Source organism: Anser anser (assembly GCF_964211835.1).
Source record: "Anser anser genome assembly, chromosome: 2".
In the NCBI taxonomy this organism is placed as follows: domain Eukaryota; kingdom Metazoa; phylum Chordata; class Aves; order Anseriformes; family Anatidae; genus Anser; species Anser anser.
In genome coordinates, this window is record NC_139721.1 from 116,476,737 (window position 1) to 116,488,489 (window position 11,753).

Here is an 11,753-nt window from a genome sequence, read left to right on the forward strand (position 1 = left end):
GGAAAAACGATCCATTTCAGCTCAAGCAGCTCCCAAGACAAGTACAGTTATATGTCAGTTTCTCTGACACAGGCACCTCTTCCCAGCCCTGCCACTGAAACTTTTTTACAGCTGTTTGATGGGGTGTGGCTCTGGGCATGAATCTGTTATTTACATCTCTGCATTTCCAGCAAGATCCTTTACTGATCTGGGAGTACTTTTTATATATTTAAAAGATATATTAAAAAATCCTATTAAAAAACAAACACAAAACCAACAGCAACAGTAACAGAAAAACTCCTTAATGTTTGAAAACATAATGGTTTTATTTGGAGAAATATACAACATACATATGAACAGAGAAAGATGAACAAGTAAAACACGCTATTAGAGGCTGCCAGATAATTCAAGGCAGAGGATTACAAATAGAAGACTTTGAGAGAAGTAAACTGTTTTCTGGTGAGGTTACAAATAAGGAGGTGAAAATATCTAAAGTAACGTATTTCCTGAGAAGGCTGCTCCATTAGCAACTTCCTCGTGCTTTTTCAGATTGTCATCTTAACATTGAGAATATTGGAACAATCAGAACCGGTATTCCAATGTTCACATTTGTTTCAAATAATTTAAAGGGGAAGATCATAGCTCCAGTAAGTGGTTTTATCTGAAAGGGTCTAGTGCTTCCCCTGTAAAGCATATTTACCTCACCCAATGAGTACCGTCTAGCAAAATGTTACTGGTCACGTTTTGTTAAGGGATCAGCTATTCAGTGTGAAATAATGCTATGGAATCAGTATGTTTCTTTCTTTTTTTCCTACTTTTTACTGTTACTGATGCAATTTTCACATATAATGCCTCTTTGTGGCTACGTGAACTATACAAACATAAGTCAAGTTTTCACCTCAGAGACAATATAAAAACCTGCTGCTTATTTTTATTTTTCTTTTCTTAACAAAAATAAACTCCTTTCTTTGTAAAGAATTGTCTCAGTTCTTCAATAAGTTGCTGTTTGCTATTTCTCAAGGAATGTCAATGGTTAATTAAAAACATGACTACATAAGCTAATAGCTATAAATTGCAAATCTATAAGGAAGTAAGGTAGAAGTTTCAGCATCCTTTTTAGCATTAATAGGAAATTATTTCAAGCACTAGAAACATAGAATAAACCATTCAAAACAAAAATTGTTAAAAAATAACGTCAGTCTACATCTTCCTTCTATGGCAGCTTTTGATAGATCAGATGGTTTTAGTATCTCAGTCCTCTGGCTCGTATCTGAGGATGAAAAAATAAATAACAGAATAGAAAACAGTCAAGAGACATTTTATCTCTAAAGAAAATACAAAACCCAAGTAATGAATTCCTGCCATTACCAACGCATTCTTGTCAAGGTGCACCACATAACTTCGGGCACAGACAAATGTATATACTTTCCAGATTACTTGCTCCTTTTAAAATTGGCCAGTTTACCAAACAGCAGAATGAGAGAATGAATTGGAACGTACCCACAAATCCCCAGATACAGGCAGAAGTTTAAACAGAATTTTAAATTTCCTCCTCTGACCTCCTACAGGCATCAACATTGTCAAAGCTCGGTTGCCATTTGCAGAATGACCCTATTCAAGTCTTCTAACCGATATAAGGGACAGGGTGTATCCTTATTTATCCAATATGAGCCTAACCATCCTTACATACTATGCACTTCTCATTCTCATCAGGAAGTGTGGAAGAAAAAAGGTAAAGCTGGTACATCTCCCTTCTGTATCTCTTTGTCTAGGTTCTGGGGGCTTTCCTACTGCACTCACTAATATTTTGTATCCCCTCCACACTACGTTACTTGATGGGCAATAGCTGAGGTTGCATGCACAATTCAGTCCCATTCACCTTGTATCCATTAAAAGGACTGTCTTGTCAAAAATCATAGAATAGTCTACTAGAAATTCTTAAGGGAAAATTTGCAGTCTGCTTCAGAGATAGAATCACAGAATCACAGAATTGCAGGGGCTGGAAGGGACCTCGAAAGATCATCGGGTCCAACCCCCCTGCCAAAGCAGGTTCCTTAGAGCAGGCTGCCCAGGTAGGCGTCCAGATGGGCCTTGAACATCTCCAGAGAAGGAGACTCCACAACCTCCCTGGGCAGCCTGTTCCAGTGCTCCGTCACCAAACAACAACAACAAAATAGAACAACAACAACAAAAAAATAGGAGCAGAATACGGATCCTGTTTGGACAGACAACAGCACCACTTACTTGGAAAGCCTTCGACGTAGATCCTTTATCTGTTCATTCTTCTTAGTAAGAATTTCTTTCATGTTGCGGTAAGCAGCTGTTTGCTGAAATTTCTTCTCTAGTTCCTATGTGATAATAACACCAACATATTATTTGCATATTATGAAAACCATGCTAATACACTTTTTAAAATATGACCTTCTTTTCCCCCTCAAGTTTCAGGATAGCAGTTCTATTCCTTATTCAAATTTAGATCAAATCAGCTAGTAGATTCAGATGATATTACTGGGACAGAAAGAGGGAAATACAAGCTTCATTTTCTATGGAAAGCAGGCTAAAATCTTCGGAAGACTGGGAACACCGTCTTCATTCAAAAATGAATATGCAGGCAAAGAGGCAATTTTAAAATATTAATTTCATTGCAACCACACAGTTAGTTGTGGCTTTGCTATTCTACACATAACATGTTTTCCAAAGAAATAACAAAAATACACTAGCACCAATGTGACCCAATAAACTCTGTGTCCTGTAGCATGTGCTTTTTAATTCACTAATCAGGTAAAAAGTGAGTAAGGAGCTCATCTTTACATTACAACGAAATGCCAACCTTCTCAGCTGTGGATAGCTGATCCTGAAGCTTAAGCAAGTCATGCTTTGTCGTCACCAAGTTCTCTTCCAGGGATTTTTGGTTTGCAGTAGAATCATTCAAAGTCTTCTCTAACTGGCATTTCAAAGCTGCCACTCTGTTCTCGAGTTCGCTGATATCCTTGTTTACATTTGTCTTCAAAAGAAGAAATATTTAAAATATGTTAAATGCAAGAGAAATATTTAAAATGTCAAAAGCAAAATTCCACATAAAATAGGTACATCTTATGTTTTATGAATGATGTTCACATTTTTCCTGTAAAGCCTAAACTAAAAGTGCTTTAATTAACAAAGTTATTTAATAGTGAGATAACTAATGAAGTTAGTTTAAGCACTAGATGATTTCTAACTTAAAAAAAAACTGCTAATAAATGCATTTTAAAGATAGCTGAAATAGCTCCTCTTCCCCGCTGAGATGTCATGATCTTGTTTTACTTCTCTAGGCATTAAGCAAAACCACATGATGAAGCATATCACAAGAAGGTCTTCCACATAGAGAAACAGAAAGTTACAGCGTAAGATTAAAACATCACCTATGCTATAGTGTGTTTTTAAAGTGGGTAACATATCACAGCCATTTTAAAAGCCATTAGAGTAATGCTTTGTAGGAATGGATGAAAATGTTAAGGATCATATTATCAACCACGTACCAATAGTGCACTGTTCTCAGATGAAATACAAGAGCCTCCACAGTTGCTAGTGAAGCAACTTTATGTTTTCCTTGCGAGACGAAACAACCCAAACCCTCTGGCAATCAGTCCTGGGTCACAAAACATTATATTCATGTAACTATTCTATGGATTTCCATTAAAAAAAAACCTATCTCAGGAATAAAAGCTGAACTTCAAACTCTCAAAAGTCTAATGACTCAGGATGAGGCTGAACCACTGGCACCTTAAAAAGCACAAAACTTGAGAACAAAGGAAGCTCTGCTCCTTTGTCTATGTGGAGTATATTAGTATGTATAGCATAGATCCCTATCTATTCTGAACTGTAACACTGAAAAAATTGCACAAAAATTCTAAATCCTCATGCTAGACTGATCCAACAGAACAGTTGCTCCCCAAGTGTGGTCCACACTTGGTCTGTGGCATCATATTAATCTATTAAAAAAAGAAAATGAAATAGACAAAGTCTGCTGAGCTAACAGCTGGTCCTTAAAAAATGTGGTTTGGCACTCGTGACATGTTTGTCTAAAGAGTTTGAGAACTACTGCTTAATGTGCAACTGGGTTCATATGATTTTATTGACACCCATCTTACAAAAATATGAAGAGAAACCAGATAAAATCTGGCATTTTCTCAAAACAGCTAATGCATTCACTAACTAAATACAGTTGTATATATCTATACTGTATCTGCTAGCTAGTTTCAACCACATATACATGCCCAGAAACAGACAAAGAGCTGGAGAAGAAGGTGACAGGTTAGAGAGAGCAAGTTAGAACATGAAAGCTGTAGATAACTCAGTCACCACCCTGACATTCAGGCCAATTCATATTTAACCAGAAAAGTAGGATGAGATTTGCTTCCAATCTTTTAAAACTACAAGCACGATTATCCAGGATTTAATAAAACCCTCTAATATTAAACCTTTAATAATTTAAGGCTTAACAAAACAGATAAAATATTTGCCTGAATGACAAATCAAATTCCCTATTAAATAGTATTATTGAATACAGGTTTTGGAAGTTACTAGATACAACTAAAACATACTAAGAAAGCCAAGTACATACCATAAACCAATTAGAAAGCAAAATAAAAAGAAAGCAGGATTAAAATATGAAAATTAAAGTGGAAACGTTTATGATACTGAACTTAGCTTCAAGTCTGTAAATATGGCAGGAATTAAAAAAAAGTTTCTCAGAACAATGGCATTACAGTGTCTGGCTTGTCTATATCCAGTTAAGTGTGACAAATGTTTGAAATAATTAGTGTTTTCTTTTGCCACACAAACAAACAAGCAAACAACCAGATTAAATAGGAAGAAAAACAAAAATAAATCTGTATCTGTTAATGCAAACATTGCTCTTAAGAATATGAACTCTGGAATACTATTCCCTGACAGTATCTGGAATAATACTTCTGATAGTAACTTATCATGGTCTATGTGACATGAAATATGTGTCATAAAATAAGCTAACATACTGGATTATCTGCTAATTGACAGACCAGCAGGAACAATACAATGTCAGCAGGAACGTGACAACACTAACCTGAAGTTTTGAATCTGCCATAAAAGAAACAGCATACAGACCTACTTTTCAGATGTACAGGCAACAGTTATGTTTGTTTAACACAGGGAGCGGGGTGGAAATTACAGACTTTTAGGTTGGAAAAAGACGTCTAAGATCTAGTCCAAACTTTAACCCAGCACTGCCAAATCCACCATTAAACCATGTTCCAAAGGTCTACTTCTACATGTTTTTTGGGTACCTCCTGGGATGGTGACTCAACTACTTCCCTGGACAGCCTGTTCCAATACTTCACAACCTTTTCAGTGAAGAAATTTTTCCTAATATCCAACCTAAGCCTCCCCGGCCACAACTTAAGGCCATTTCCTCTTGTCTTATCACTTGGTGCTAGGGAGAAGTGCCCGAACTCCACCTCACTATAGTCTCCTTTAAGGTAATTGCAGAGCACAGTAAGGTCTCCCCAAGCCCCCTCTTCTCCAAGCTAAACAACCCCAGCACATTCAGCCACTCCTCCTAGACTTGTTCTCTAGACCCCTCACCAGCTTTATTGCACTTCTTTGGACATGCTCCAGTTCCTCAGTGTCCTTCTTGTAGTGAGAGGCCCAAATCTTAGTTATATTTACCTTTTGATCTCCCTGGATCATCTGTAAATCCTTCAGTGACTTCTCCAGTTTGGACTTTTCATCTAATGCAGCTGTAGCCTGTGATACATTGAAAAATAAATATATTTTAATTGAAAACTTTGAAAAATTAAAAATAATACCCATGGAACTCTTATTTTGATTTCTTTAATATGTAAACAGCATTAAGTATCCAGGCTTACAGAAAATTTACCTGTGTTTCTATTGTCCTCAGTCTGGTCTTCAGCTTTTCATTTTCTTCTTGGAGACAAGCAACTGTCTTTGAGCACATAAAAAAGAAAGTTTGTGAACAGTCTTGTGCTATTTTGAATTTTCCAAATATTTCCTAGGCTATTTTCTTACTTGAAAGCAAGCAGGCTTGTAAATGCTCATAAAAATGGCCTTGCTGATAAGGACTCCTGATTTCTTCTTAAAGCCTATCTTGCAAATTATTGGGTTTTCTGCCTCAGTCAGCAAGAAATTTAAGTCTCCAGTTCTACTGTAATCTACAGGACCTCTCATTTAAATTTAACACGTGTTTTACTGAATTGGGATTAGCCAGTTCAGCATCTTTTGAGTATCAAGATCCTCAATAAACCAAATTGCATGTTTAGAGATGAAAATCTCATTGCTGCTTATTGCTTGTATTTTCAATCAACAGGCAGATAAGAATTTATTTATGGTTCCTGTTTTAGAGAGACAAATACCAGGTTACCTCAGATTATATTCTGTGTCACATGGAATCACAGAATCATAGAATCATTAAGGTTGGAAAAGACCTCCAAGATCATCTGGTCCAACCATCCCCCTACCACCAATATTACCCACTAAACCACGCCCCTAAGCGTGGTGTTATATAAAATAAGTGTATTTTATCAGTCATAATAAATTCACTGTATTTTTGGAAAAAAAAAAATCATCGGATGTATGTGCTCTACAAAAACCTGTTGTGTGACAGATTTTTAATCTATTTTTGAAGAAAAACTACACTGAGCCATAACATACATTTAGGATGAATGTTTTAATTATTTTACAAGGAAACAACAACTTGATTCAGACATTGTACTTGACAGATCATTTGGTAATGCAGGTTAGAAGACAGAAAGAAAACACAACTCCTCACAAAATTTCTGGATTCCCCATATATTAAAAGTGTATTGTAAGAAACGTGGCATTTTAAAAAGAGCTTGATTGTACTAAATGAGTTCAATACACAGTAAAAACAATTGAAAACATTAATATAAGAATGTTTCTTATTATTCTGAAATTCTTTAACAAGTGGGAAACTAGACATTTACAAAATTATTAAATTCCAAATTCTTTAATTGTCTATTCTTTTAGGAGGAATTTAAGCTACTACTAACAACAAAAAAGACTGCATGTAACAGGATTGACTTCCAGCGGCAAAGAACATGTCCGATAACCTAACAGCCAGATAAAAATGTTAATTTATTTCCTTGTTGAAAAGCCAGCCTCATAAAACAAATTATATACTGGTTTCTACTAATTAAACTCATTAATGGAAAAACAAATAATTACAAACCCCAAAATGTCTTTGCAAAAGGAAGTTCAATATTGCAATACATGTGAAAGGCTGTAATTACACAAGAAATAGATGATGCTTTACGAAATTAATTTATTAGCATTTTGCTTTACATTCTGTGGTATGTTACATTGACATTGAAATAGTGACAGGGACATTACAGACATACTACTGCAGAGTATGTCCAGAGTATTTCCAGTTCAGTTGAATAAGCAGAACAGTCATCAACTACAACTGCATCAAGGGACAAATCCTTACCTTGTTTAGCAGCTCTGACCCACCTTCATTTATTGGAGCCAGTTTTGGTTTAATGAGATCTGCACTGGGCTAAAGAAATAATAAATGTTAAAAAATTACATTATACAGAATTCTAGGAGGAAGAAAAGTATTCATTTAGTCTGTAAAATAACAATTAATAGTCAATTCAAACAAATGATTGTCTAGTTAATTCTTTACTGATACCTTGGCTCCTAAATTACATACGCCACTTCCAGCTAAAGTTAAACAAAAATACTACATATAGCCAGAAAAGGATTGTGAACTTGAGTTTATAGAAGACTACCCATGCTGCACTAACCAAAAGACAAAAAAATTAAGAAAAAAAAACAAAATATTTAAATGTTTGTAAGAGTCAAAAATATATACAGAGGTCAAAATAATTTTCTTACTTTAAGTGTTCAAATATAATACATTTTAACTAAATATGTATTTATGCTACAAAACAAATAAGATGCAGTGCTAACCATACAAGGTAAGTCAGAGTCACACCCAAGATGCAGCACTAAAATATTTCAAACATCTGTCATGACACCACATGGCATTTAATTATGATAGTTTAAAATAAAACTCTACCTTCTTGTTTGAAGAAGTAAATTCTGACTTTTCAAATTCAGCAACCTGTTCCAACAGTTCTCTTGAAAAAAAAAAAAAAAAAAAAAAAAGGAGGCATTTATTTACTAAATGAACTATGCTATGAAACACATTTGGCCAGGCTGATGCTCATTATTGCTTCTAAGATTCCCCTTAGAAGTACAGGATGAAGTCCCAAGCAAATGCAATAAATGCTACAGATAACGTCATGCAATGGTAGGGAAGATGCATTAGAACTGCAAGATTTGGCATCCTTGATTTAAATATGATCTACTTAGACAATACATGCTTTTTAGTCAAATCCTACTAGCTGCTCCTAATCGATGAATTAATCAAGTAGGAACATTATCAATAAAAACATCTTCCTGAAAAAAATGAAAGCATCATGTATGTCACTAATTTACAGATAGAAGTCATGAAATTAACCTCTCATTGATAAAATAGGAAAAGAGTAGTTTCCATGGTTAGGAAAAGAATGCAAATAATCAACATTTGGAAGTTTTCTTATTACTAAAAGACATTTTACATAGCCCAATATACGTTACCGATTCTCCAATTCAGAGATGTCTGTCTGTAACTTAAGGTACCATTTCTCAGCCTGTGTAAAGAGCTGGCGCAGAAGTAAAACATTGGTGTAAGTGGTATTTATGAGCTCGGACTCCACTTCGCTGTGTACAACAGTCTGCAGCCCATCCAGCATGTCTATCACCTCATCAACTGTGAAGGTCTCCTCAACAAGTCTAGACAGAGAAGTCAAGGTGAGTCATATATGCTCAAGGTAACAATTTTGCGCTGTTGTGAGACCCCACTACACTAGGTATCACTTGTATATAACGCAATGTCCTCCTGAAAACATCCCCTGTCAGTAGTAACTAAACAACGACATTAGTAATTGGTTGTTGCATTTAAATTTTATCTCGGTATCATTAAAAATCACAAATGCTACTTCCGCTACACTCATGCATCAAATTTACACATCAGAAGTAAGATATAAAGAAATGTCACACTGTCCATCTCTGTTAATTCCCAAGAATTCAAACAACTCAATATTAAAAAGAACTGACTTGTGACATTTGGAAAAATTGGGTCTTTCTTCCTCAGTAGGAATACACAAATGTAAACTGAGAAAAGTCACCCATAAAGCATTTTAACCTGCAGTTGTTTCCAACATATTCTGCTCTGTTCTTGCTCCCTCCATCTTATAATGTAATACAGAACCCTTTCATGGTACCTGCTGTCCTTAAGGTCCTGAAAGCAAGAATCCACTGTTTTGAGACACAGGCCACGCTTGAAACGAGCAAAGCGCATATAGCTGATGGCTTCATTCTGGTGGTGCTCATTGAGGCCTAGCTCTGCCTGCAGATACAAGGACACAGGCTATAAGCATACAGATAAGGATATTGAAGCCTTGATTTTGTGGCTAGAGCCGAGTCTTATCACACGAGGTCAATACAACAATTTAACAATTTCAGCAACCCCTTCATCTTACTGTGTTACGTATTTTGTATTTTATACTCGTTTCAATATAAGCATACAGATAAATACACACTGAAATAAGTAAAAACGAACGTAAGTATTGCCAAGAGTTACCTCCCAACTAGTTTCTGTGCTTGCTTTCAAAGGACTGTTGTATTGGCTGGTATGTTAAAAAATAACTGTATTTTCATGGGTAACCCCTACATGCCTCACAAGTGCTCCCCCAAGTGACCAATATCCAGAACCCTGAAAAGTTATAAAATGTCAGAGATGATCAGAGTCAGAAAGAAAAGGTTATAAAGGATCACAATCTGAGGAGCTTTAGGGGAGAGGACGCTGTTGGAAAAATTTGTCTTTGTATTGCATGTCCACGTATATAACGTAGAACAATACATCTTTTAAAGGCGCACTAAGAAAACCACACCAGAAAGTTTGTTGCGTTTCTTTGTCGGTTTATACGTGAAACCTTCAGCGATCACCAGATCGCTTCCCACCAGCCTGCGGTCCCGAGGCAAACACCTCCAGGACCCGTTAGGAAGGATTACCTGCTCTGAGGTCTGCCCGAGCAGCCCTTCACGCACGTGCCTATTTTAATGCCTGAGAGAAGGCCGCTGAAAGGCAGGCACAGCCGCCGGCCGCCCGGAGGCAGGGCCGCCCAGGGGCCGCCCCGCAGCAGCCAACGGCCCCGCGCTGCGGCTGCCCCCGGCCGCACGGCCCGGGCCGGGCCCCGCTACTCACCATGGCGACGCCTTCGCCGCTGCGGGGCGGCCGTTGGGCAGGGCGGGCTGCCCGTTGCCATGGCAACGGAGCCTCGCCGGCGCCCGCGCCGCGCTCCTATTGGCGGAGGCCCGCCGACGTCACTCGCGGCGCCCGTTTCTCCTCCCTGCCGCGGCGGTGCGCAGCCGCGGGCGGACGTTTCCCCCGGCAACCGCCGTCGCCCTCCGGCGCCTTCAGGGCTTGCGCATGCGCGCTCCGTCCCGTGCCTCACGGCCAGCCCGGCGCCATCTTGGTGCGGGCTCGGGCTGCCGTTGGGCGCCCTGAAGGGGGCGCACTGCAGGCGGAGGGGGAGCGAGGGCTCCTTTTAGTTCTGTTTCTCTTGTGATATCTGTGGGGTTTCTGTTTGCTTGCTTGTTTTCTGTTTTTTTTTTTAATGTCATCGGGAAATAAAAAAGTTCTGGCTTTGGAGTTGTTGGCTTCTCTCTGTTTAAAAACAGCATCCCAGCCCACTCAATAATGAACACACGAGAGCTTAAGCATGCAAATCAAGTTGTGCCTGCCCTCTGCTGTTTCAGGTGCTATGAAGATGTGAGAAATACTACCTGGAGGGCTCAGGCATTCTGAAATTTGTGTCTGAGAGTACTGAGACCAGTAGCAGTGAGCAGGAATACCGTTTTACATCAAAACCTCTTGCACCTCTCTGTTCCTCGATAAGTCGGTCATGCTCTAAATTTGGCTCAGTCAGCAGCTGCACGGTCCTGCTGCCTTGGTAGGGGATGTACAAGCGTTACCCGTCACCTCAAACCACTTCCAGATCACAAGTTGCCTTGGGGACCCTGCCAGCAGTGCCATGCCCAAGTCACCCAATGGTCCATGATCCAGATGTGACCCTGCCTGAATTAGGGAAATGGGGGGCTCTGCTCCCTGGTTGGCACCTACCTGAAGCACAGCTGTTTTCTTTTTCCCGATTAGTGTGATCAGTGATGAGCTGTAAACATGCTTGTCCTAGGGGATGCTTTTAATCTCAGTTAAAACATATGGCTAAGCTAAGCCATCAGGCTGTAGGAGACTAGCTAGAAAGAAGGTTGACCTGTCGCCAGGTTTCTCTCCAGGCTGCAGCTGACCAATTTTGCCATGCACCACAGTGTGTCCTGCTTGTCCTCTGTCTCCTGACTTGCTGTGCTGACTGCCATATCACCTGCTTGTATGAGCATCCTAGGGATAGAAATCCTGGCATTTGGGTGGAGATGAGCAAACTGAATGGGAGGCTATAACAAAAAAGTTAAGTGGGTATGAATTTGTGAGCTTCCTAACTGGTTAACAGTTCCAAGTGTCCCATTCTGCACTGCAGTTTTTGCATTCAGTGTTAGTGCATGGCATGCTGCAAATTTTGTTTCAGTTGGCTCATGTTGCTGAAGTAATCCTGCTGAAAGTTAATTCATCTGATTCTCTACCTAGGTAACACTGATACCACTCCTATGTGACA

General features: G+C 38.7%; 1 protein-coding gene across 2 annotated transcripts; it reads right to left on the reverse strand.

Moving 5' to 3' along the window:
• Positions 1-280: 280 nt before the first annotated feature.
• On the reverse strand, positions 281-10,427 carry LZTFL1 (leucine zipper transcription factor like 1). Of its 2 annotated transcripts, none has more exons than XM_083825002.1 (10): positions 10,289-10,427; positions 9,306-9,430; positions 8,620-8,814; positions 8,057-8,117; positions 7,463-7,531; positions 5,876-5,941; positions 5,665-5,742; positions 2,810-2,983; positions 2,224-2,327; positions 281-1,249 (listed from the first exon to the last, which is right to left on the reverse strand). In XM_083825002.1, exons 1-10 carry the CDS (start codon positions 10,289-10,291, stop codon positions 1,231-1,233), a joined length of 894 nt encoding a protein of 297 aa, XP_083681128.1. In that variant the 5' UTR covers positions 10,292-10,427; the 3' UTR covers positions 281-1,230. The 2 variants fall into 2 exon arrangements, with proteins under 2 accessions (XP_083681128.1, XP_083681129.1); XM_083825003.1 differs by having other exon boundaries at positions 10,096-10,316.
• Between the last annotated feature and the right edge of the window lie 1,326 nt (positions 10,428-11,753).

What these genes read in the sequence shown, in the direction of transcription:
- LZTFL1 (XM_083825002.1), bottom strand. An exon ending in CAGGACCTTAAGGACAGCAG is followed by an intron (nt 8,815 to 9,305) that starts GTACCATGAAAG and finishes TTCTCTGTCTAG; the next exon opens with ACTTGTTGAGGAGACCTTCA. An exon ending in GGTCAGAGCTGCTAAACAAG is followed by an intron (nt 5,942 to 7,462) that starts GTAAGGATTTGT and finishes ATGTGCTCAAAG; the next exon opens with ACAGTTGCTTGTCTCCAAGA.